This window comes from Pipistrellus hanaki, assembly GCF_964339955.1.
Source record: "Pipistrellus hanaki genome assembly, chromosome: 1".
Classification (NCBI taxonomy): Eukaryota; Metazoa; Chordata; class Mammalia; order Chiroptera; family Vespertilionidae; genus Pipistrellus; species Pipistrellus hanaki.
The window spans coordinates 125,208,178-125,233,984 of NC_140503.1; the positions used below are offsets into that span (position 1 = coordinate 125,208,178).

At 43.2% G+C, this 25,807-nt stretch overlaps 1 protein-coding gene across 13 annotated transcripts in view; it reads left to right on the forward strand.

The window, feature by feature from the left end:
- KIAA1217 overlaps positions 1–25,807 on the forward strand; it is a 437,889-nt gene that overhangs the window by 367,787 nt on the left and 44,295 nt on the right. For 9 of the 13 annotated variants that reach the window (XM_084867741.1, XM_084867745.1, XM_084867750.1 and 6 more), the window contains 3 exons: positions 5,482–6,323; positions 24,043–24,147; positions 24,653–24,702. In XM_084867741.1, coding sequence (XP_084723867.1) covers positions 5,482–6,323; positions 24,043–24,147; positions 24,653–24,702 — 997 coding nt within the window. The remainder of the gene's footprint in view (positions 1–5,481; positions 6,324–24,042; positions 24,148–24,652; positions 24,703–25,807) is intronic. The other 4 variants (XM_084867746.1, XM_084867744.1, XM_084867748.1 and 1 more) reach the window with 1 other exon arrangement.

Genomic DNA, 25,807 nt, shown 5'->3' on the forward strand with positions numbered 1-25,807 from the left:
CCGGGCCCAGGGCTGGGATCTGGGGAAACTGTGCTGTTTACAAGAACTGGAAGGACTCAACCCGGAGGCAGCAGTGGTTTGGGCAGTAATGGGGGAGGGAGAGGCGGTGCCCAGCCCAGGAGATGGATGACGGAGGTCCGCCTTGTTCATCCATTGCCAGGATGCAAGAAATGGCCATTTGCTTTGTCTGGGCTGAGGCACAGGCGAAGGGATGTCTGTGTTGTATTCTGGTAAGGTGTTAAAAGAACCTTAACTTTTGTGTGTAGGTCATCCCTTTCCTGATGAAAAAAATGAAATTCTTTAAAGCCAACATAAAGACGTTACTCTGAAATCTTGTGGGGCAAAAGTGTCAATGGCATAACATATCCAGATACATTTAGCTTACTAAGAGAAGTGAGATGACATTGTAGTTTAGTGGCATTCCGAGAGATTGAGGGGAAATAAGGGATTCGGGCATATCAAGGTGCATAGTAAATCTGTGTGTGTGTGTGTGTGTGTGTGTGTGTGTTTGCTTATTTGTTTTACCTTAAAGTTTAATATAATTTTCTCCTGAAAGGACTGACTTTGAGTACTAGTGCAGGAAAATCCCAGTATGTATTATATAAATGCTATTTCTTTATTCATTTGCCAATAAAACAGGAGAAAAAAAAAAAAACCTGAAACTGGGTACTGATTCTAAGAAGAGATCTCCATGAGATCAGCATAAAAAGCTTGGACTATTTAAAATATGAATTATAGAATCTTAGATATCATCCTAGTTCACTCAGACTATGAGTATTTCCTGCATTCTATAAAGTCCACTTTTTATCAGTGTAGCCAATGGTCTCCATGGACGATCACCCTGAAGACTTGAAAAAGATTCTCTCTTCTCATCTCCCCATCCATACCTTCTGCCTCATCCTGAGTGAGTTGCCTTTGGTTGATCCATATCCTTTAGTGTATGAACCCAAGTTATCCAGTTATAAGGATTCATTCTGGTCGGAGGTTTAAAACATTCCCCAGGACAGCCAAAACTGGTTTAGCTCAGTGGATAGAGCGTCGGTCTGTAGACTGCAAGGTCCCAGATTCAATTCCGGTCAAGGGCATGTACATTGGTTGCTGGCACATCCCCGGTGGGGGGTGTGCAGGAGGCAGCTGGTCGATGTTTCTCTCTCATAGATGTTTCTAGCTCTCTATCCCTCTCTCTTCCTCTCTGTAAAAAATCAATAAAATATATTTAATAAATAAATAAATAAATAAATAAATAAATAAATAAATAAAACATTCCCCAGGACATAATGGGAACATCATGTCATTCTCTCCTGGGGCTCTATGGAGAGCCAAGGATGAAATGATCAGGGTTCTTTTTTAGAACTCAGTCTTGGAAAGTCAGTTAGCTTGGCAAACCAATGCAAGAATTCTGCCAAAGGCTTTCTTTCAACCTATAAGTCACTCTCGCTGATGGAGACGTTCAACTTTCGATTACCTCTTCTGCCATTGCTGAGAGCTGTCTTCACCTACCCTATGCATAACTCAGGCGGACAGTGGTTCTCCCAGGAGCCCTGTTGGATGATGGCAAGGTTATTTTGAAGTGGACAAGGCAGGAGTGATGCACAATATTACCACTAGGTACATGATACGGATTGCTTGTGGCCAGGATCCTTCCTCCTTGGCTGAAGTCCCATTTTGGTTGCTTGGTACCCATGCGATTCTTGCTACTGGATGTTAAATATGTTTACTAATCACCTGCAGTCCCAATACAAATGCACTGGGTATTGGGATTGTTAACTATTACCTTTCTTTCTGAATTCATCTACAAATGACATCAAAACATCTAATGATATTTTTGCATATTTTATTTTAAAAGTTAGTTGTATGATGTACCTCTGAACCACTTCTTTTCACCTTACCCAATATGTTTTTAAAACACCTATACAGGAAAAAAAATAAAATGCCTATGCAAGCACCCTGTTGTTTAAAAAAAAAAAAAAAGTACTCAACTTGTTATGAAATAAAGTTAATTTCACATTTTTCTTTCATTAATATTCTTTCTCCTTCTAGACAGTTCTGTTCTCCTCGGAATCTTGATGTCTTTTTTTACTCTATTGTTAGAAAAAGGGGGGATGAGTATTAATTGGGGTCAGGCTCCCCTAAATCAAGATGTAATATGAAGCCAGGTAAGAGGGAAAAGAACAGGGAGCAGTGACTAACGTCATTAGGTTTTCTGTTTATCTTAAGTGGGTTCTAGACATCTGAAACCCCCTTTAGTTTTTGGAATTAAGAATAAGGATAATAGTGCCACCATTTATTGCACCTGATTCATCTTGAGCATTGTTACTCTTTCTACACAGTAGCGTGTCTGAATCCATGTGATAAATTGATCTTTGCGTTCATTTGGGTTGATTATTGCGTTGTGTGGTTTAATTTGCGTGAGGAATTTGGCCAGACACGCCCTGCTGGCTGAGCCACCATTCCTTCTTGTATTTGATGACCTGTGAAGGTCTGCTTTGCTCACCACTAACCCAAACCTTTCTTTCTTCTTTTTTATTTTCCAATTTGTTTCAAGACTTTATTTCAACAGCTGTTACAGCTTATTAGTCATCACAATGATCAGTGGATGTGTTATAGTTTCTAGGCCGTAAAGCAGCTTCAATTGCTGAGTTACTGCCACCAGACTCCCCCGGAAGGCTTTAGACTTTCAGGTGGTAGTTAGTTTCTTTCCACTGAGCCGTAACTTGTGGAAGGTAGAGTGGGAGAGGTGTTCATAGAGGATCCGTGTTGCTCTGGTGCAAAATTTCTGTCAGGTCGCTAGCCTTGCCATTCTGAAATGAGAATTGGGAATGCTCTTGAGCAACTGAGTCAAGTGATCGGAGAGAAGACCGGCTAGGCCTTGTGGAGCTGACATATGTGGATCCCAACCTTGAGCTTCAGCCTGGAAAATGGGGTGAGGACAGCTTGCGTCCTGTACATGGGGAACCAACTGGCCCATTTTGGTAGTACTGTGTGTGTGTGTGTGATTGTGTGTGTGTGTGTGTGTGTGTGTGTGTGTGTGTGTATGTTTGTGCTGGGAGGTGGAGGACATGGAATAAAGTTGTAATTGCCGGTAAGGATCCTGTATACTCTGGCCCCCCAGAAACAGTCTTTACCCCGCCCCCCAAGAAGGCTGAGAAGCAAAGCCAATGGTGCTCCGATAAGGTAGCCTGAAAAGGCTTCTGGTGGTTGCTACATATTTGCACCTCGCTTGCATTTTTATTGGTCATTCCTATTATTAAATCTTTCATAACATGTGAAACTCCTGGGACGGGGGTTCTGCACTGCTGGATCTTCCTGGAGACAGAATGAGGAAGTTTGGGAGTCCTGCCGTTCTTCCCCTGCATGCACTCTCCTCTCAGAGCCACACACACGAGCTCCCTCTTAAGAGTAGGAACTGGGGGCTTTTTAAAGCTGTGTGCTAGAATAATGCCTGGTTCTAAGCAAGTGCTTGGTAAATACCATTTCCTAAATGAGTGAATGTGTAAGATAAGGCATCGGTATATAGTCAAGGCACTGGGCTCTGCTTTATTTTCAACCTTCTTCTGTTGCCTCTGCTTTTTCTTCTCTCTTTCCCCATCACCCACATTATGGGTCTCCCAGCTGCTCATCTTAGTTCTCATCTACTTGAGCCCACCTCCCCTCTCCTCGTCCCTACTTCACCCATCCCCGTCATGTATGCCCTCCTTGTCTGTCACAGCCCCAGAAGCCTGGGGGCTCCTGTGGCAGCACGACTAGAACCTGGAGGGTGGACTCGGGAGGAGCCACGGCCGTTTGTCCCTTCCCTTAGGTCCACTTGGAAAATCTCCTGGGCTTTGACAAAAACAAAGTATCAAATCTTCATATCCTGAATTAATTTCTATTTTTTATTCTGCCCCTTGATAAACACAGCAGTGTAATTGCAAACTAGTTTTCCCTTTCCCCATTAAGTTGATTCATTTTTCTATTGAACTAGATTTAACATATAACATTATATTAGTTTCAGGTGGCACATAGGTGAATATTGAGAAAGGATCACCAAAATAAGTCTAATTAACATCCATCACCTCCTTAGAGTCACAGTTGTTTCTTTCTTGTGATGAGAACTTTTAAAATCACTGTCTTAGCAACTTACAAAAATATAGTACAGTATTAACTATAGCTTCCATGCTATACATTATACCTCCATGACTTATTTATTGTATTTGTTATTTTAACTACAAGTTTATATCATTTATATCTTTAGGCCACTTTTACCCACCTCTCACCTCTTGCCTCTGGCAGCCACCAGTCTGCAGTCTGTATCTATGATTCTTGAGTCATTGATTCTTGACTCATCGTTTCCTCTAAAGGAGAGCTATTGAGAGACCCTGTGGGAGTCCCTGCTCTCCTAAACTGATGGTACTGACACAGCCCGGAAGTCCCTGCTGCCTGAGCAGGAAGTACTGGGCTTACAGTGGCCAACTCCTGCTGGCTTCTTGTCATCACCTGGCAGCCCCAGAGGATGCACTGGTAGGATTTCTTCTCCCGCGGTGCCTGGGATTCGTCCCATCTCTCTCCCTGGCCTCCACTTGCACCCTTATCTCCTGGATCATTATTTTCTCCCAACCTCCAGAGCCCAGTTTCTCAGAGGCTCAAATAAATAAGGAGATGGTGAGCGGGAGTGCAACTTCCCTTCAGGTTTTCCTTAAGCATGTCCATTTCCTCTGGCCCCGTCACTAGACTGTGTCAGATGGGAAAGATGCTTACTATTTTCCAGGGCTAATACTAGAAAATGTGCCCAAGTTTTAGGAAACACAATTTTAGCACTTTTGATACATTAGGCCAAATTTGTTCAGTGTCTCTAAGAAGTTATTACCTCAGATTTTAAACCACTGCACAATTTTCCCTCCAAACCCCACTACGTTGAGTTCTACATCAGCTGTATTTGGTTCCTGTGGCTGCTGTAACAAAATAGCACAAGTTTAGTGGCTTACATCACCACAAATGGGTTATGGTACAGCTGTGGCGATCAGAAGTCGGGGTGGGTTTCACAGGCCAATAGCAAGGTGCTGGCAGTGCCACTCTCCCCCCGGGAGAATCCATGCCCCTGCCTTTTCCAGCTTCTGGACACCGCCTGCATTCTTTGGCTCACAGCCCCTCCTCCCCCCTCAAAGCCAGTGGTACCATCTGACCCTGCTTCTGCCACCACATCTCCTTCCCTCCCCCTGACCTTCTGCTTCCCTGTCACCGAGAAGGACCCTTGTCATTGCAGTCAGCCCACTTGAATGATCCAGGACAGTCTCTCCAGCTCAACATTCTTAAAGGGGGACATCTGCAAAGTGCCTATGCCATGTCAGGGGACATAGTTACAGGGTCCTGGGATGAGGGATGGACATCTTACAAAGGCCCTTATGCTACCTCCCACATCAGGGAAGCCACACGGCCCCTGGCGCTTCTCTATAAAAATGTGACTATCCAAGGACATGTTCTAACTTATTGTTTTATTTCCAGATGCAGAGAGAACTTGTTTATGCAAGAGGAGACGGCCCTGCGGCCTCTCGACCGGGGTCCGCAGCTCACCCAGCTCATGCCATTCCAAACTCTCCGCCCTCCACTCCCGTGCCCCACTCCATGCCTCCTTCCCCGTCCAGAATCCCGTACGGGGGCGGCCGCCCCATGATGATCCCGGGCAACGCCACCATCCCCAGGGATCGACTCTCCAGCCTGCCCGTGTCCAGGTCCATCTCGCCCAGCCCGAGCGCCATCCTGGAGAGAAGGGACGTCAAGCCCGACGAAGACATGAGCGGCAAGAGCATCGCGATGTACCGCAACGAGGGTTTCTACGCGGACCCTTACCTGTACCACGAGGGGCGCATGAGCATCGCCTCCTCCCACGGCGGCGGCGCGCACCCGCTGGACGTGCCGGACCACATCATCGCCTACCACCGCACCGCCATCCGCTCGGCCAGCGCCTACTGCAGCCCGGCCCTGCAGGCGGAGATGCACCTGGAGCAGCAGTCCCTGTACCGACAGAAGTCCAGGAAGTATCCGGACAGCCACTTACCCACGCTGGGCTCCAAGACGCCGCCCGCCTCTCCGCACCGCGTGGCTGACCTGCGGATGGTGGACATGCACGCGCATCACAACGCGCACGGGCCGCCCCACACTCTGCAGCCCGAGCGGGCCTCGCCCAGCCGCCAGCCCTTCAAGAAGGAGCCGGGCACCCTGGTGTACATTGAAAAGCCCCGGACCGCGCCGGGGCTCTCCGGCCTCGTGGACCTGGGCCCTCCGCTAGTGGAGAAGCAGATGTTTGCTTACAGCACCGCTACGATCCCCAAAGACAGAGAGACCAGGTAAGGTGGGGGTAGGGGGTTTGGGGGCGGCGCAGGGTGGCGTGTTGTTGAGCGCGTGGCTCCTCAGTGGTCAGGCCACGAGAAGAGATGTCAGCTGAGCACCGGCCTCGGGCAGCGTGCCCTGCGGATGCTGCTGCCGCTGGCTCAGCCTAGGGTCAGAGGCCTTCCTTGTCTGCGACCTCTAGATTGTTGGGGGTCCAGTGAGGCAGACCCACGGCCCTGCTCCTTGAGGGCAGACACACCAGGTAGTGGTCAGTGCAGGCTCCTGAGCACGTCATCCATAACTACGTCTGAATAATTTGGAAGGACATTGTGGTTAGCAGAAACCGTTCAGACCAAGAAATTCAGAGCTCATGATAACGAACCGCCACAGAAAATAAGGAGTGAGTGGTTCAAGGAGTAGCTGTTTAAAGTGATGATTTGTGTTTTTCCTTGTAAATTGCCAGACTAGAACCTTTCTACTACATTTTTTTAAATTCTCCGAAGTTCATATATTAAAAGAAAAGTTAATTTTGATAGAGGGAATTTCTCTAGCCTGAATTGGTTGAAGGAAATCAATGTAATAATTATAATTTTAAAAAATCTAGTAAAAAAAAATGCATCCCAAAACTAGTTGTATAGATCCAGATGTATGAAAAATGAAATCTACATATTTAATCAATCAGTACTTTTATAAGAACTAGTGTTACCTGTTCCTCGATAAAAATGGTAATATCACTTGCTACTATTATATAACCTTATAGAAAGAAGGCTACAGTTGTGAATGTAATGTGAATTGTCTATCTTACTTTTTCACACACCAATCAAAAAGCCCCGTCCTCATTAGCAGAATTTTATCATGAAAGGGCTGTCTCTCCTTACTGTTCAGTCACAGCAGAAAGATTCCTGGAGGATAGAAAGGGAATGAATGTGGAAGTCTGGGAATCATTAATGCTCTAACAAATTCTAGTCCTTTCACACAAATAAAAAAAAAAAAACAAAAAAACTAGCAATGGTAACTGGCTAGATTATATAGGACTAGGAAAAATTAAGAATTGGGAAATGATATTTATTCTCTCCTTTCCAAAGGCTGTAGGAATTGAAATTCTAAGACTCAAAGAAAGGAACGTGGACAGCTGAGGGGTGTGGGAATACTGAGGCTTATTGGAATAGACCAATGTCACAACTAGAGAGAAATCTACCAAGATGTTCCTTGTTGCTCAGAAGCTTGTGCCTTGTGCTTTGAAGAAAGGGTGACATGTCCTCTGGAGTGGGCTGGTGGGAAAACTAGTCACCTAGGGGAAAGACTTAGAATCATAAGAATTTAGTGAGGAAACAGTAAGAAACATTCATCTCCATGATACTATGTAAGGACTAGAATCCATCCTCCCCACCATCCATCCCCTCACCACCACTACCATGGGCACCTTGTGGGTCACAGAGAATTGAGAGCTTGATTCCACCGTGGATCATAGTAAGCTATTTCCACCCTGTTGGGCTGTAGGCACATTTTGGTCAATGACAGTGTATGACTCTTTCCCAGCATGCAGTTACCAGATGTTTATAACTTAATGAGCATCACTGATCCCAGGTGGGGTTTTTTTTTTTTTAATTTTTATATTTTTATTGACTTTAGAGAGGAAGAGAGAGGGAGAGAGAGATAGAAACATCAGTGATGAGGGAGAATCATTGATTAGCTGCCTCGTGCACATCCCACAATGGGGATCGGGTCCACACAACCTGGGTGTGTGCCCTGACTGGGAATTGATTAGTGACCTCCTAGTTCATAGATCAATACTCAACCCCTGAGACACACATGCCACGCTGAGCCCAGTTTTTCACAGCTCTTAGTATGGGAGGGAACAAAAGAACTTCCCGCTATGTGGAGTCTTTTCTATATTGGATCAAAGTCAAGTAGAATTTTAGCCTTAAGCAGTATCCGAATTCTTTTATGGACTCTGCTTCCTCTTTAGGTGTCTATTACACCAAAGCTCAGAAAAAGTAGATGGATTTATGTTTTATATGTTAGAAACCCTTTTTAGAAAATCTAAATTATCTTATTTCTAGAATAACAAGTATTAGAAAAATTGACTAAAAAAGAATAATGTTCACTTAAAATATACTGTCATTATCATTACCATATTCAGACATATGATTATAATTATGAGCATAATTTTACTTTTTTTTTTATTCCCTGAAATGTGAAATAACAGAGGAAGAATTTTATCTCACACATCTGGCCAAGGTCATTCCTCACCTGTTAATCAGCTTATCTTCAGAGAGTGGAATTGGATTCCTTGCACATACATAAGCAGGCTAAATTCCCTTTTCCTGTAGGCTAACACGCACATGCACATGCACATGCACATACATGCACATACATCAGCATTTAGAGTGCACATTACTGAAACACCTAAATATCCTTAACCCAGGCACATGACAAAAGTGTGTATAGAACGATTCTCTAGTAAAAAGACTTGAGTTTGGAAATTTTGCTATCAGCACTCCCACCTATCATCCCATCGTTACCTAGATAGTGATACTTCCTCCTCTTCAGCTGTAGTTCTGGAGTCTTCTAGAGAGCTTAGTGACTGAGCTGAAATGTAGTACTGCTGGGCACCACATTTATTTTATAAGTACTACTATTTTAAGAAGAGTGCTGAGGGTATCTAGCTTTTACTGAAAGCCTTTTATGGTCCAAACATTGTGTTAAGTAGTTTCTATACATCTTCCGATATAATCATCATGGCTCAGTGAAGTATGTACTAGCATCATTTCACTTTTACAAATGATGAAACTGAGCTCAGAGGAGTTAAGTAACTTGCCCAAGGTCACAAAGCCACTAAGTGACATAGAATGTTCAGGTCCATTAAAGAATCCATACTTTTTTTCAATGTGCAATATTCTGCCTGGTGCATAAGAACTATGCACCACTGAGAAGATACGTGAATTCTGAGCATTTTAACAAGAATTTTCCAAAAATGTTTTCAGGACTAGATGCTAAGTGACTGCTCCTGAAGGATATTTACAATCATAATCATGGTAGAATTTGCATAATTAGCTGCTAAATATAAACATGCCATTTAAAATATAGCTGCCCTAGCTAATACATTAGCACAATTATGCAGAAATAAAGAAAGAATATAGAGAACCTTCTTGGTAGATTTTATTTTTACAACAATGAATGTGAGGACTATGTCAATGAAATTTTTTAAAAACAAGAACACAAAACACTTACTGAAGCACAAAATGATAATCCATTGTTTCATCTATACTGGATGTTATTTCAGATATATTTAATCTGTGGAAGTATTTTTTAAAAAGTCTTCAATGCCTAAATGTCTAATTTCATGAGGATAGGGTTCTATAAAGTGCCAAACCAATTTCTTTTGCAATTTAATGATGTTAAAAAGCAAATAAACCTGAGAGTGCTCTTTTTATAGAGCTCTGAAGTGAACTTTTACATCTAAGACGGGATGCTACAGAAACACAGGAGGGAGACTCAGAAATCTGTGGCGATGCTTTCTTTGGGGCACAGCTGGACCCAGATGCTGTTCAGAAGAGCATTCCATGGAAGGGATGGAATAACTGCAGGATGTTTGCAGTCACAGAGGAAAAATCCTTTCTTTCCCATCTGTGATCAGGAAACTTCCAATGGTAGCTTTTTTGTTTTGAGAGCACATTATTTTATAACAACCCTATTGACTTGAAAATGAGTTTAAAGTAATTTCATCTTGATTCTTATATTTAGTCAGGTGCCTTGATTTAATAAATTTGGCATCTCTTGTTTTTATGAATATGCTTCCACAAAACACTAAAAAATGACAAATTATGCATTGAAGACCTGGAAAAAAATCATGTATATTGGAGAAATGTTGGTAGGGCTCTTCTCTCAAGATGGCCGTGGGCTTTGGGGTAGATGAGCAGATTGCAACTGCTTTGACCTTCAGGAGAGCAATTCTCATATCTGAGCTTCTAGAAAGAAAAGAGAAGAATCTTGAGTGATGAGTTGGCTTTCCTCAGATGGCTTCCCTTCAGCTGGGACTCCAAGAAGCGAGTGGGTCCCTGTGCCGGTTAGGGAGTGCCGAGGGAACGGTGTATAACATGATTTAGTGCACGGGCCCTCTCTTCGCTCGGTTGTAAAATTACTTCATTAAATAGCACCATTATTTCTATTCATGGCACATAAAACAGCACTTAAGAATTATAAAATCCTAGGGCATTTATGTTTTGCTATCTTGTATTTATAGTTTGAATCATATAATGTGCAATATCTTTATTGAAATAGCACTCGAAAATTCAAGGGTACTCATTTCAAAGTGACTAATAGCTCTCCCTCCAAATGTATAACAGATTCCTCCTAATGAAATATTTTTCAACAAAACATGGTAAACTTGAACTAAGATCATATCTTACTATTCTGCACGTACAGTAGCTAAATTCAACAAACTAGTCAAGAATCCACAGAGGAGACATTCTCTCCCTGTCTGGACATGTATATCTGGGGAAAGAGAAGCCACGTGGAGTTCTGCTAGGATTTCTGAAACATCACAGATTTAAAGAAACAGAAACTCTTGTCTTGAGCCAAGTAGAAAGAAGGGAGAATAAAAATTCTGTGTACAGGAGGAAGCCTGCATGCTAACTGGCAACTGGTGTCTGTTCTTAATCATTTTACATCATTTTCTCATTTTACGAGGATTATATGTTACTGTGTTGGTAACTTTGAGGGGTGGGATGCAGCCTTGGTTTAGCAGTTGATTGAGTGAAAGTTTAAATTCAGATTTATGTCATTTAAACATGTTCACCGTGACTGACAGACATTTGAAGATTTTTTAAACTGTGTTTTGTCCTGCTACAGAGGTGAATCTGAATTATCAAGATAGAATGATTGATTTTTTTCCTTCTCCTCTGTGTTTCATTAGATGTGAGCCACATCAGAGGTATCCTAAGTAACTAGACTTGGCATCTTTCTAAAGCAATGTTTTCTTAACTTGCTCACTATTGATACTTTGGGCCTCATAATTGGGCGAGGAGAGAGGGGTTCTCTTGTGTGTTGTGGGGTGTTTAGCAGCATTTCCAGTCTCTACTCCAGTAGATGCCAGTAGCAAACTACTCCCCTCCCCCAAACAACCTTGCCTGTCATGACCATCAAAAATGTCTCCAGACATAATCAGATCCCCGGGAGGAAAAACGCCCCTGGCTGAGAAGCAGTGCTGTAAAGGAAATTTGGACTTTTCCCACTTATTGCAGTGGGCAAATGAAATAATGCCTCACACTTAAAGGAATGTAAATCATGACATTCCTAAAACACAGATCTTGACAACTTTTATTCTATTCTTTGCTTTCCTCTTGGTAAAACAACTTACTTATTGTTATAACTTGCTGTCATTACTTTCAGTTCAATCAATCTGCAATCCACCATTTATTGAGAGGCAGTAACAAGCCGTGTTTATTTATGAACTTGGACTCCAAAGCCAGATTGCTTGGTTCAGATCTGAGTTCTAACATTTGCTGGCAGTTGGGACCTTTGACACATTACTGACTCTTGCTCTGCCTTCCTTTGATCATCTGTAAAATCCTATAAAATAAAACCCTAATATGCAAATCGACCAAACAGTGGAAAGACAAGACGCCTAACCAGGTGCAGTAGAAATTGTTAGATTATCTGTGTTGATGCCTGATAGGGCCTGAATGATTCAACTCTTATCTCAATTGCTTTTCCATGCAGCTCTAATTATGGATCAATAATAAATGTTTATTGAGCTTCTCTTCTGTGCTTAGCTATAGGCGGGATGTTTTGCAGGACACAAAGAAATGTCTATGTAGCCCTCATGCACAAGGAAGGCAAACTGAAGACCGTCATAAAACATCAAAATTGTACCCTCGCTGTTTTTTCTCAGTGGTTAGATCGTCAGCCCTCAGACTGAGGAGTTCTGGATTCAATTCCGGTCAAGGACACGTACCTCAGTTGCAAGCTTTCTCCCAGACCCCAGTCTGGGCACATGCAGGAGGCAACCGATCAATGTGTCTCTCTCACATCGATGTTTCTCTCTCTCTCTGTCTCTCCCCCTCCCTAACACTTTCTAAAAAACAAAACAAACAAACAAACAAACAAACAAAAACAATGGAAAAAATATCCACAGGTGAGGATTAATTAAAAAAAAAAACATGCACATACATCAAAATTGTAATATAAACATATATATAAACACAGTTAGGTACAGGAAACGTCTGAACTCTAAATGCCTACTAAGTAACTGTTTTTGCAGAACAACCACAGAAATGGGATTTCATTCATGGGTTCTGCTCGGGGATTGTTTTCCTGTCACTTTGACAGTAACGCTGTCTCGCAGAGAAGGGAGGAGGCCATGCAAGTCACTCGAGGGGAAATGGCTCCCCCAGAGCCTGCAGCTTCGTCCAGGAGCAGTTCTGTTCCCAGCATCGAGAAGTCCAGCTGGGAAGTCGGGCCACGTTTTCTCTGAAAACAATGAAGAACAATGATACAACTAATAATACACTGTAGGTTATAGAGGTTTCCGTGGTCCAGCTGGAAATTCAACCACCATTTATTCCAAGTTCTAAACAATGAAAGTACAAGTAAACTTTTAATTACAAGCCTAATTTGGGGACTGCTTGTACATAATTAATTCCAAAAAAGTGATGCAGACAACAATGGCTATGAATTCAGACAAGGGAGCACTTTCCTCAACTCATGCTGGTCTGGAGATGAGCTAGAATTTAAGATATATATATATATATATCAATTCAATGAAAAGATATGAAGATATTACTTGGGAAGTCAGGCTGCTCTTTACCCAAAATCTGCTCTATTGATAGCATTATGGTGCCTATAAAAATATCATCTGGATATGTTTTGCTGGTCTCAGAAGTCAATAAATTGAATTACTGCTTCAGTCACAGAAATATAAGCTTCATGGTTAAGTAATATTTCCTAGTCATTTCTTAACTGCTGAGTGGAGGCAGCAGCTGTCTGATAAACATGGTACTTAGCCACCTGACAGGTTTTGAAGATAGCACTCCTCTTGCACAAGGAACATTCTATCAAAAATACCAGTGGAATGACTGTTACAAAGTCTGTGTTACTTTAAACCAGTTTCCCAAAAGGAAAAGCCATCATCTGTCACTAATTAGGTGAAATTTAAATATGCCCTTCTATTGCCTTTGAATATTCATGAGGTGCTGTCAGTCAGATGCTTTGGGTCTGAAACCGGAAGCTAAGCCAGAGGAACATAAATACTGTGAGATTCAGATAAGCCCCTTTCCTTGTCGACTGGAACCTCTTTTTTCAAAGAGAAGATGAATGCATGCTTAGGTGCGGGTTCAGCCTTTTTGAAAGACTCAACGCAGACCCATCATGGCTTATGTTGTCCTTCTGTCTGGTCAAGATCAGGGTGATTGCACTTGTTTGAATTTTGAACTTTGTTATTCACAAATGAAGTGATTCAAAAATATAGCCAGAAGGAAAGAAAGAGAGAAAGAAAAGAAAAGGAAAGGAAAGGAAAGGAAAGGAAAGGAAAGGAAAGGAAAGGAAAGGAAAGAAAAGAAAAGAAAAGAAAAGAAAAGAAAAGAAAAGAAAAGAAAAGAAAAGACAAGACGAAACCGGTTTGGCCCAGTGGATAGAGCGTCAGCCTTGGGACTGAAGGTCCCAGGTTCCATTCTGGTCAAGGGCATGTACCTTGGTTGTGGGCACATCCCCAGTGGAGGGCTTGCAGGAGGCAGCTGATTGATGTTTCTCTCCCATCAATGTTTCTAACTCTCTATCCCTCTCTCTTCCTCTCTGTAAAAAATTGATAAAATATATTTTTTAAAAATTTATTTACATATATATATATATATATATATATATATATATATATAATATATATATATGGAGAGAGAGCGAGAGCGCGCGTGCATCGGGTCTAATAAGCATGAATTTGAACTTTCAAAAACTGCAGGCCTCACAAAGTCTGTATTACCCACAACAGTCTTGTAGGACCAACCTGCATGGCCAGGAAAACCTCTCCTCCCGGTCCTCTTCAGAGCCGGGGGATCTTAGAGACCACGCTCCTAACCGGTGGCTTTACAGAAGGAGAAACGGTCAGGAGACTTCCCAAAGGTCCAGTGACTAGAGCCACGAGTCAAACGATGTTTTCACTCTCGTGCTGTCTCAGTATTTCTCATCTTTTTAGTCAAGGCTGTGTATCCCAACTCCTCCAGCAAGCACAGTATCCAAGAAGACAAAATGAAAAAAAAACATGAGAGAAGCCACGTATAGGAAATGTTTTTAGTTTTTAGGTTTTTTTTTTTTCTTCAGAGTCATTATCTTACTTCTTCTGAGTGCATGCTGACAGGTTGCAGACCCAGGGCAGGTGGGAGTGGCAGTTAGTTTCCAGCTCCCTTAGGACCACGGGAGAGACCATCTCCCGTCGCTTCTGACACCATCTCTCCTTGGAAGGTAAATCACAGGCCCGTGATCAGGTTGCCAGAACCTGAACAAACAGCTATTCATACTAGTTTGTTCCTGTACCAAAAAAAATGAGCTGTCACTTCTAGAGCATGAATATTAAAAATTCCCCTCAGGGAAGAGAACGAAAATGTAAAGTAGATGATTTAAGCAAGCAGGGTGGAGGCTTGCCCCTGAGGAGGGATGGCTCTCAACCCTGCTGGTGAGTCACGAGGCGGGCAGCGCAGAGCCCCGCGGGGAGCACTGGGTGTGCAGGTGTGCGTGCAGGTGAGCTAGTCGTGTTCCCTTAGGGCGACCCCACCTCCCTGAGCCTTGTGTACTTGGCCACAACGGAACAATAACCATGACCTCTGAAGGGGTCTGTGCCGGTGAAAGGAAAATGAGTGTAAAATCCTCTTGTGAACTGGAAAGTTTTCTATAAATGAGAGTCTTAATTGAGATAACACTGTGAAGCCACAGTCCTTTGTGGAAAGGAGCCGTAATGTGTTGGCCATTTGGATCTGAGAGACTGTGTGTCCTCATGCCCGACTTGGGACTGTATTTGGTCCCAGACAAAACAGCCTACCAGGAAGCATGTTGTGAAATAGAGCAAAGGCTGCCTGGAGCGTTCCCAGAGAGCTTGCCGTGCTGGGCAGAACGCTGTCAGGACGCCGGAAATCAGTGAGTGTGCACGCAGGGAGCACAGGCCTGGGTGTGGCTCCGTTTTGCCCAGCCTGCTGGGCCTGAATGCTTTTATTTACTTATTATTATTATTATTATTATTATTATTATTATTATTTTGCTTTTATCCAAAATCACTGAATTAGAATGGAAAGAACATCATGGGGCCTAAGTAAGTTCTCTCCAACTAGAAAGTTGCATGATTCTACAAGTCTCAGTCTGGCCGGCTTTCAGAGGTGGTATCCGCTCAGAATTGAACATTAGAGAATGGGTGTCTGCTTAACAAGGAGTGACCCTTAGAGACCCTGCTTCCTCTGTGTGCAGAGTATTCATTCAGCCCTTTACGCTCCCTGTCCGAGCTCCATTCCACGTCCTGCCTCTGGCACTTTGCATTTGTTCTTCTCTTCCAGCAGATGTCTGTCTACCTGGCTGGCCTCTTGCCAGTGTCAAGGCTTCACTTAATCACCATCTGCTCTGTCAACCCAGGAACCAAGAGGTCACCAGTTCAGTTCCCAGTTGGGGCACATGCCCAGGTTACAGGCTCCATCTCCAGTAGAGGCATATACAAGAGGCAGCTGATTGATGATGATTCTCTCATCAATGTTTCTATTTCTCTATTCCTCTCTGTTCCTCCCTTTCTAAAAATCAATTTAAAAATATTTAAAAAAAACACACACCATCTGCTCAAGGAGGCCTTTTCTAACCGATCATTGTACAAACATACACACACATATATGCACACGATTACATAAATAGTATATGTATATTTACATGCAAACACACACACATACACACACACATTTTGCTCTACTTGGTTTGTTGTCCCATTACCCTCACCCCTAAAATGTAAGTTCTGGAGGGTAAGAAGCCCGTAGCTTTATTCACAGCTATAGCCCAAGCATCTGCCACTGTACCTGGCACACAGTCCATACCAGAAAAATACCTGTTGAATGAGTGAAATTGAAGTGACAAAAGAAGCCTTCCACATCCATAACATTGCAAGTTATAAAGTGCTTTTTCATACATTTTTCTTGCTCACCTTCATTGTAGTAGGATGACAGCCCTGTGGGACAGGGAAGGCAGTTGTTACCCTAGGTTGACAGTTGAGGAAACTTAGACTCAGAGATATTGAGTGATTTATGAGTGGAGATTTTTATCTCCCCTTGGATGTCTGGTGGTCAACTCAAACTCAGCATGTCCAAAAACGAATGCCTATTTTCCCATCTCATATATGACAACTTCATCTATTACATAGGCCGAAAGCCTTGGTGTCATCTTGATTACTGTCTCTCATACTCCACATCTGGGCAACCAGACATAGTTCTATATCCAAAGATTCTCTGCCTCCAGCCATTGCTCTCTACCTCACTCCACCACTCTGGTCCAAGTCACTACCACTGTCACCTGATCTGCCTCAATGGCCTTCATGCTACACCGCCCCCCCTACCCTGCCCCTAAATCCTAGTCCACTGTTTTTGCTCCTGTCAATTTTTATTAATCCAATGCTTCTGCTTATGTCTGGAACTCTTCTTATGTAGAACATTCTGTTCTACTCTCTTCTCCTTTCTTCTGGCTAAATCCCACTATTGGCTTTGCCTTCCTGCACATGTTTCCTCTCAGGAGGAGTAGCTGGCCTCTCCATCCAGCACCACTTAACTACTAAGAGCACCTAGACCCTGCAGATCCAGCCACCGAGCTGGGCATCTGAAACCTGAGGTCAAGAAGAAAGACTCTGACAGCATTTACTCCCAGGGCTATCACAGTGCTCATACTCAAAGCAATTGTTGAATTGAGTTATTGATAATTAAACCTCATCACTAAGGCATTCTGGGTAAATAGCAGCAGTAGTAATATGTGAAGAACTATTTATCACAGGGAATACTGTCATCTCCACAGCATTTCTTTTCACATCTCATTATAAACTCTCATTCTCTCAATGCCTTGGTAAATTTATGAAGATTAGATATAGCTTTTTCTCCCCAGATCCTCATAAATGGGGCTCCAGTTTTTTGCTTATTTCTCTACAGTTGTCATTCAGTGTGTAGCTTTATGGGCCATAAGTAAAATGCAGAGCATCCCAGATGAACACCTTTGCTTTGGTCATTGTCTTTCCCGACTTGAGGGAAACCAGGTTGCCTGACAAGGATTCCACATTCTGTCTCCTTGAAGTATCACCAAGAGGAAGTGATGGGAAGAAACAAAGGGCCATAAAGGGGTCCTTTCCTCTCATTTATTTCAAAGTCAGCCAGCATAGGAACTGCAAGGCTAAGAGAGAGGCCAGCCACAGAGAATCGGATCAGGACAGTGGAGAGAGTGCGTGTGGACCATCAGGGTGAGGAGCAGGAAAATTAAAATGAATTTCCAGACAGTCTTAATGGCTGAGGATGAAGGAGGTAAGGATGCAAGTAAAGAGCTGATCTGTGTGACTGAGGGAATCGAAGACAAATAAAGATTGCTACACTTAGAGAGGATTTCAGAGTTTCTGATCTGGACAGAAAAACTTACCAACTAATAACTTAAGCTCAGAGAATATCTGTGAAGAAGAGTTGGAGGATCTATAATGCCAAACTTTTGAAAGGGTTATCAGCATGGATATTGAAGCTACAAAGGATGATGGGCTACAGTGTGGCAGACAGGAGGACATCTTTCCCGGTTGAAGTCATCCAAGGATGTGAGGGACTTTTCTATTGATAGATTAGGTAGGCAACTTGTGTGTGTTACATGCCAGTGAGTCAGCTCCCACTCCTGGAGACTCTATGAATGAGTGATGTCCGCAGTGCCCTGTCCTCAGCAGCCCTGCTCAGCACCTGGAGATGCATGCCTATAGCTTCTGTTAGGAAATCAATCCATCTCATGTTTGGTTTTCTTATTCCTGCTGACTTTTATGTTTCCCAGCATTATTGTCTTTAAAAACAAACAAACAAACAAACAAAAAACACCCTGCCTTCTCATGATATGCCCAAGTAGGGTAGCTTCAGTTTTGTCATTTTTGCCTCGTGATGTTTCAGACTTAATTTGCTGTAGGACCCACTTGTTCACCGTTCCAATGCTTCTGGGTACCTGTAGCGCTCTCCTCCAATACTGTTATTTAATTAGTATTTTCCCATCAGTCTTCTTCACTGTCCAACTTCTACTTCCATACATAGTGATTGGGAATATGAGGGTGCGGATGATTGTAGCCTTGGTCTCAAATGGCACTAGAAGGTACAGATGAGTAATTCAGACAGGGGATGAAGTGGCAATACGGAACACAGAACTCCTTTCTTCTCTCTGAGCAGTGGGCTGGGGAACAGACAAGGTCGGGTTATAAGCAGTATTTTTTAATGACCCTTTGTGTATTCAGTCCTCCTCTAATGTTTGTACATGCAAGAAAAGTGCAAGATATGGTTGTTATCTATAAGGGTGTGCAGAGGTAGGGGAACTATATTAATGCACACAAAACATTGTAGCCCCATTGTAGTCACTATCAACTCCATCAGTATCGCCTCAATAAATCTGAATGTTTGAATGAGAAGTTAACATTTGTTGGAAGTTTTTGGAAGAATATGTTTGGTATATAGTTCTTTCACTAATATGTTAAAGTAGGGGCAAAAATAGAAAGCTGGCTGCTCAGGGTCCTCTTTGAAGCTGTATCACAAGTTCAGATCACTTGAATTCCAGTGTTTTGTTGAACTTATCTGGAAATAGTGTCTTCAATTACTTTGGTTTTTTCCCCTCATACCAGAGAGTCGGGGCATGAGCAAACAACTTGAAGCCTGTTCATTGTTCAGTTCTGGGAAATGCCTTTGGCACTGGGCTTTAATTCACTGAGATTTCTCCCAGAAAAAAAAAAAAAGAAAAAGAAAAAGAAAAAAAAAAGAGTGACTTGGTGAAAGGAAGATACTGCCTAATGATGGTACTCTATCACTGCTGTGTCCACAGCAGCTTGCACTGTGGCATGTAGCACAATGTAAGTGCTCAAAAACATTTGTTGAGGACTCGTTGGCCATTTGTCCCTTTCTGGGGGTAGAGAGATGACAGGGAATGAGCTGGAGCAAAAAACAAATCAGACAGTATTAGAACTAGACGTGAATTGATGGACCAGCTAGAAAGCACTCTCAGAATGCCTGCCCTGGTTACAGTCATTGTTACTGGCTATCCTGCACCACTAGGTTTCAACCTTCGTAACTGGTTAAGGAGGGAGGGGAATGCCTCTGACTGGAGGCCTAAGCAGTCCTGCCAGCTCCAAAAAGTTGGCTGGTTTCAGCTAGATCTCTGGCATTTGTTTAGGATCTTTAAAAAACATAGCCTAAGGGCTTCATTACAGGGGAATTACCAGTCTCAGACTTGTTACAGCCTTGACTTGTTTTTTTAATAGCCATTCATTTACTTAGATAGGCAATGATAAAGATTTAACTCGGGCTTAATGAGGCCTCAGGACAAAGGCAAGTCCCTGGTCAAAAATGTTAGAGGTGAAAACTTGGACCAAAAACATTGTATAAATGGAGTTACTGGCTAAAAATATTCCCTCAAATGCACATTTTTCCGTCCCTCTACTCTGAAGACAGAGAGCAGACTGTGAGCAGTCTAGGCTTTGCTGTCTTCACAGACAGATTGGTGCTTGCAGGAAAGCCCATTTTCGAAGCAGGAATTTCAATCCTGGGATCAGCACTTTCCCTGGACTTGGACTTGAGTTTTTATTAATATTATGCTTGGGCCCTGAAAAGATTCATTCACACAGGCCGACTTACTGCACTAAATGACTAGTTAGCCATATATACTAATCCCATAAATATGGTTTATGGAATGATAGAAAATGGTTTATGAAATCACTTTTAAACCATCCTTTCAAGAGTAATTATACCAAACCTGTAATACCTTAAACCAAGTGATATTGGCAAGAATTAGCTTAAGCATCTTTAATATTTTGATGATTATTATACAAAATTGTCACCAATAAAATGAGAGGGTCATATATAATTTCTCTTCTTCCACTGCACTTCACTGTTTTTTTTCTCCTTGTTTCACATTAAAACATACTTCATAACATTTCATCATGAGCAAAGGCTGCCTAAGTTTCCAGTTGCTGTAATTGAGTTAAACCATAAAATTGTTTCCTGATTACCAACCATGAAATGGAAAGACAATTTTATTTATGAATTTATAAATCAGATAATCTCCCTCAAATGAATCCTGAAACCAGAAACACTTTGATGATTAAATAGGAGAGGGAAAGTTTTCTTATTTCCATGTGTTGAAAAATTGTACTTTTATAACATGGTTTTGGCCAAGACAGTGCATGTGCATTCAGCGCCTCAGCCACGTGCAGGACCCGCTTTCCTGGTCAGTGGGAGAGAATTGCTCCCTCAGGTGTCAGCTCAAGTGTTTTAAACTCGGGAGGCCCTGAAAGACCCTGTCTTCCTTCTGGGGCCCAGCCAGTGACATAGCCCGGAGGTCCTCACAGATACAGAAAAGTAGAACCAAGGGTGTGATACCTGGCCTGAATCTAGGGCCTTTCCTTCAAAGCATCCAGACTCTGACCCCAGGAAGCTCTGTAACTATGTGGACATGATCCCTAGGGAGTAAGAAGAGGAGTGTGGATTTGTGGGTTGCCTTTCTCTGCACCCTAAAACCGTTTTCTGGGGACGCACAGCAAAAAGCCAAGTACTCACTGAGCTGAGGAAATGCCACCCTATGGACACTCATGTGGAAATGACCCGGCTTGTGCTGTAGCATTGTGCGGTTCCAACCGCTGTGATGGATTAGTTGCAGATCAATGCCCTGAGTCTGGAAAGATCCAGGTGCTTTGTATTGTGTGTGTGTGTGTGTGTGTGTGTGTGTGTGTGTGTGTGTGTTTTGGTGTTTTTAAAAAATATATTTTATTGACTGTTTACAGAGAAGAGGAAGAGGGATAGTTAGAAACATCAATGAGAGGGAAACATCTATCAGCTGCCTCCTGCACACACCCTACTGGGGATGTGCCCACAACCAAGCGGAATCGAGCCTGGGACTCTTCAGTCCACAGGCTGACACTCTAGCCACTGAGCCTAACCGGTCAGGGCTGTTTTGGTTTTTAATGTTTCGCTGACCTTTCTTAGACAAGGTCATGAAACCTGGTGGCCAGTGAAGGTTCAGAAAGAACAATGATTTAGCCCTAATCATGTTGAATCTCTTCTTCTGCCATTTCCCTCTTATCAGATCCTCACTTATTCTCTACAGTCATAGACCTACCTGCTTGTTACAGTTCTTAGTAGCACTGTCCTCTGTCTGTAGTTATGCTGTGACCATGCCTTCCTGTCCCACGCTCCAGCTTCATGGAACCCCTCAAGCCACCCTCACCAAAGTTGTCTAGACCCTAAAAATGTCATGCTGCTGCTGAAACCGGTTTGGCTCAGTGGATAGAGCATCGGCCTGTGGACTCAATGGTCCTAGGTTTGATTCCGGTCAAGGGCATGTACGGTGGTTGATTGCAGGCACATCCCCAGTAGGGGGTGTGCAGGAGGCAGCTGATCGATGTTCCTCTCTCATCAATGTTTCTAACTTTATCCCTCTCTTTTTCTCTCTGTAAAAAATTAGTAAAATATATTTTAAAAAATAAAATAAAAATGCCATGCTGCTTTTAAAAGAAAAAAGAAAAAGAAAGCAATGCTTTGTATTTGCCTAGGATTGGGTCAGAGCAGGAAAGTAGTACATCTTGAGGTGGTTCTAAATGTACCTGGACTCTGAGGATCATGAGTTTGACTTCCAGCATTACTGTGGGAAGAACAGGGGCCCTGGACAACTTTCACCCGCTACTCAGCTGGTCCTGGTGGAAGCCACTCATTTCCTAGGAGCCCATTTGTGTGAGTCTGTGTCTCCCACAGGCAGGCAGCATGATCAGCCGCTAGCCAGGCATTTCTGACATACCATAGCGACCTGCGTCTGATGAACATACGATATCCATTAGGTATTTACTAACCTGCTTTCTTGAGTGTAGTTTCTTCCTACATTTCCTCTTTGGCACATGCATGTGTTATGACAGAGAGGAGACCAGAAGCACAGGTGTGACTGTAAATGCTTTGCAGCTCAGGAGTTTAGCATTCACTGCCACACCTGGGAAACTCGCTGAATGGAGATGGAGATGTATTCTCACTTGCACTGCTCGAGATTTCTCCTTCCCACATGACTAGAGCAAAGAGATCATACTATTCATGCTTAAATCATTTCTTTTCTCTTAGTGGGTTTACAACCATGAACTGCCTAGACTGCGTGACTTTCACCCAATAAACTCAGTATTGTGACAGACCATTCATTTTAAACTAAAAAAAAAAAAAAGCGTAGAATTCTGAAGTCAGAAGCTTGTAATTGTGAAATTAAACTTGGTGTTTCATAAGGATTATATTCCCAAGGCAAAATCCAAGGCCAAAAAGTTGTATATGGACCAAATTACCCTTAAAAGTCTGCTTGATTGTCATGAAGTTTAAGATTTAGATATAGCATCTCTCAATAAGTCCAACGTAACCAGTTATTGTTTTCCAGGGCAAGAACAGAACACCACAATTTCCATTGGGTACCTGATAAAATAGTTGGCTTTCGTGTAAAAGCCACGCTGTGTGAATATGCACTTTGTAGCACAGGAAGCATGGAGAGGTTGGCGACACCTACACCGTGGTGAAGAGTGGGGTCCCTTCTCTCTCTCACTCTCACACCAGGACACCTGTGCATGGGGCACGATGGCCGGCCAGGTGCCCCCACTATTCAAGCTGCCTGTCTTTATGTTTTAAACTCCCAAGTAAATGTCACTGAATTTGCCTGCAGTCATGTGATGCCCTCTACACCTAGCCAGCAGAGGGAGGACACTGGTGATGTTGTTTGTTTAATGTGCTGAAAAGAAAGGTAATAGCTCTGTGAAACTGACATTGTCTGAGGTACAAAAATTTGAGCCAAATGAACTGTGATGAACCATTAGAGAGCCCTGTGCAGGTGCGGCATCTGTGCACATTAAACAATTGGGGTTACTCATTCATGTTAGGGATATTTGTTTTTCTGCTTGATCCTGGAGAAGCCCTCTAACACAGGTTAAAGATCCTGTTTCATTAGATTGAGCACCATTCACCTCAGAGTCAGACAGTGATTTCAGCCACATATTTCCATGGTTTTAAGAGGCATTCATTGTTGGTGCTCTCAGATGATAAAACAAGTTTTACCTCACACACAACACACATCCCCATCACTGACGCCAAAACTGGTCATCAGTCCCCAGCTGAGGAGCACAGCTTAGAGGCCTGAGCCACTGGGCACAGCTGAGGTAGGACACTACTGGTACCAGCAGTAAAATGGCAGAAGCAGGGCAGAAAGGCTCAGAAACACTACACGCAAGCAGAGTTACTTCTGAGGGAGACACTTTCCAGTTTTGCAGGAGGCCTCTGCAGGTCTGCACAGCGTCTTTTCAGTGAGGTCCTGAGGTTAGTATTAAACTCCCATCACGACTCAAGCTCAGCAGAGATTTGCAGGCCCTTCACATTCTCCGAGCCAGGCAGGTGCACTTCGCTGGCCTACTGGGTGGTACCTTTAATGACCCTGGGTGATCATTCACCAGACGAACCAGTCTGAAAGTCAATAAAGCTTTTAACAAACAATTCTCTTGTTTTACAGAGAGAGGATGCAAGCCATGGAGAGACAGATTGCCAGTTTAACTGGCCTTGTTCAGTCTGCGCTTTTTAAAGGGCCCCTTACAAGTAATAGCAAAGATGCATCTAGGTAAAAAGAAGAAACAAACCAATTAAATAATTCAATCTGTTTCTCTTTAATCATTAAGATGTTTTCTTGTAATCATTTCAAGGCTGAAAATAGTCACATCTCTCTGAATCATGGTTTGTTTGTTTGTTTGTTTTTTTCCATCTGATAATTCTTGGTCGAAGGTAACACTTTGGCCCAAGAAGGGTAAATGGGCTTCCCAGTGCATGTGGCTTCATGGACCACTGTGCAGTGCCTGCAACCACCATCCACACGTCCCCACCTCCGCCATCCTCTCAGAGTCATGAGTGCCCACCCGCTGTACTCCGCCCGCAGTGTCAGTGCACACCTGGGAAGCCTTTTCCATCCGGCCAATAGTGGTGCTGATGCTAAAGTCCCCTCATTGCTTGATACCATCACTACCTGCTGCTCATTGCTTAGAATAATGAATGGAGGGGGCAAAAAAAAAAAAAAAAAAAAAAAGGCATTTTGGAAACTGTGTAGCTGACTCTCTTTTTTTTTTATTCAGCGAGAAGATGATGAAAACATCAGCTACTAAGACCCTCACAGATAGTGCAGGTGAGTGTCCTCGGAGCTGCTGTTGGTGCACTCTGGTTGGCGCAGAAGTTCGTGACCTTCCCGAAGTCATTGATGTGATGTGATTTCAGAGACTTTCTGGCTACTGTCCGCGCCATCTCACCTTCTCTGCTTAATGCTAAAATTCCAGATTCATCATTAATTTCGGATGGACTAAGCCCTTGGTCTTCTTCCCTTCAGTCTTTATTCATTCATTCACTATTCACTCATTTATTCATTTATATGACTAAACATCCAACAAATATTTATGTGCCTACTACCGAGTAAGGACAGGGGGCATGATCCAGACACAGCTGCTTGCCTAGAATTCCTAATCCCGTGGAGAAAATGGATATGGGACAGATAATTATATGAGCATTGAGTGTTATGCAAAAGTGAAGGATGAATGTTTAACTGGCAGTTCTAGCCTAGACCAAGGACATTTCTCTGAGGAAGTGACACACACAAGACCTGACAGACGAACAGGACTTAGGTAGTGAAGGGGGAAGGGAAGAGCCGTCCAGGATGAGGGAGAAACACATGCAGATGCCATGGTCAGGAATTTAGATGGTAATCTAAGTGCCAAGTAAAGCCATTGGAAGGCTGTGCATTAGGGAAGGACCTCAGCCCAGGCGCAGCATGGTAATGGGTGAAAAGGGGTGAATGCAGACAGGGGCCACTAGTGATTGAGGCGAGAGAGGAAGGTGTCCTTGGACCAAGGCCTGCTTTTTAAATGCCAGCATTGCCCCACCTCCCCCGCACCGGCAAATGGCCCCAATTAAATTCCACTTAGAATTCCCTGTATCCCGGTATATTTTATGTACATCTTACCCTGCAGGCTCAAGGCAGACCTCTGTCAAGAATATACGATCGACCTTCCCACTGGGTTAGAAATAGAATCATTACCAGAGGACGTGTTCAGCCACTGAATTACACAGGAAGCATGTGGCAAGTTGGGTGAAACCTCTAATTTGGGGAAGCCACAGAGTGTTGTGCAGCGTGGTGGAATGGACGGAATCCGGGCCTTCAGCTGGACCTCTGTTAGTCTTGGGCCGCTCCAGCGAAGTGCTGGCAGTTCGGCTGCACGGCCAGCAGGCCTGGTCTTCTG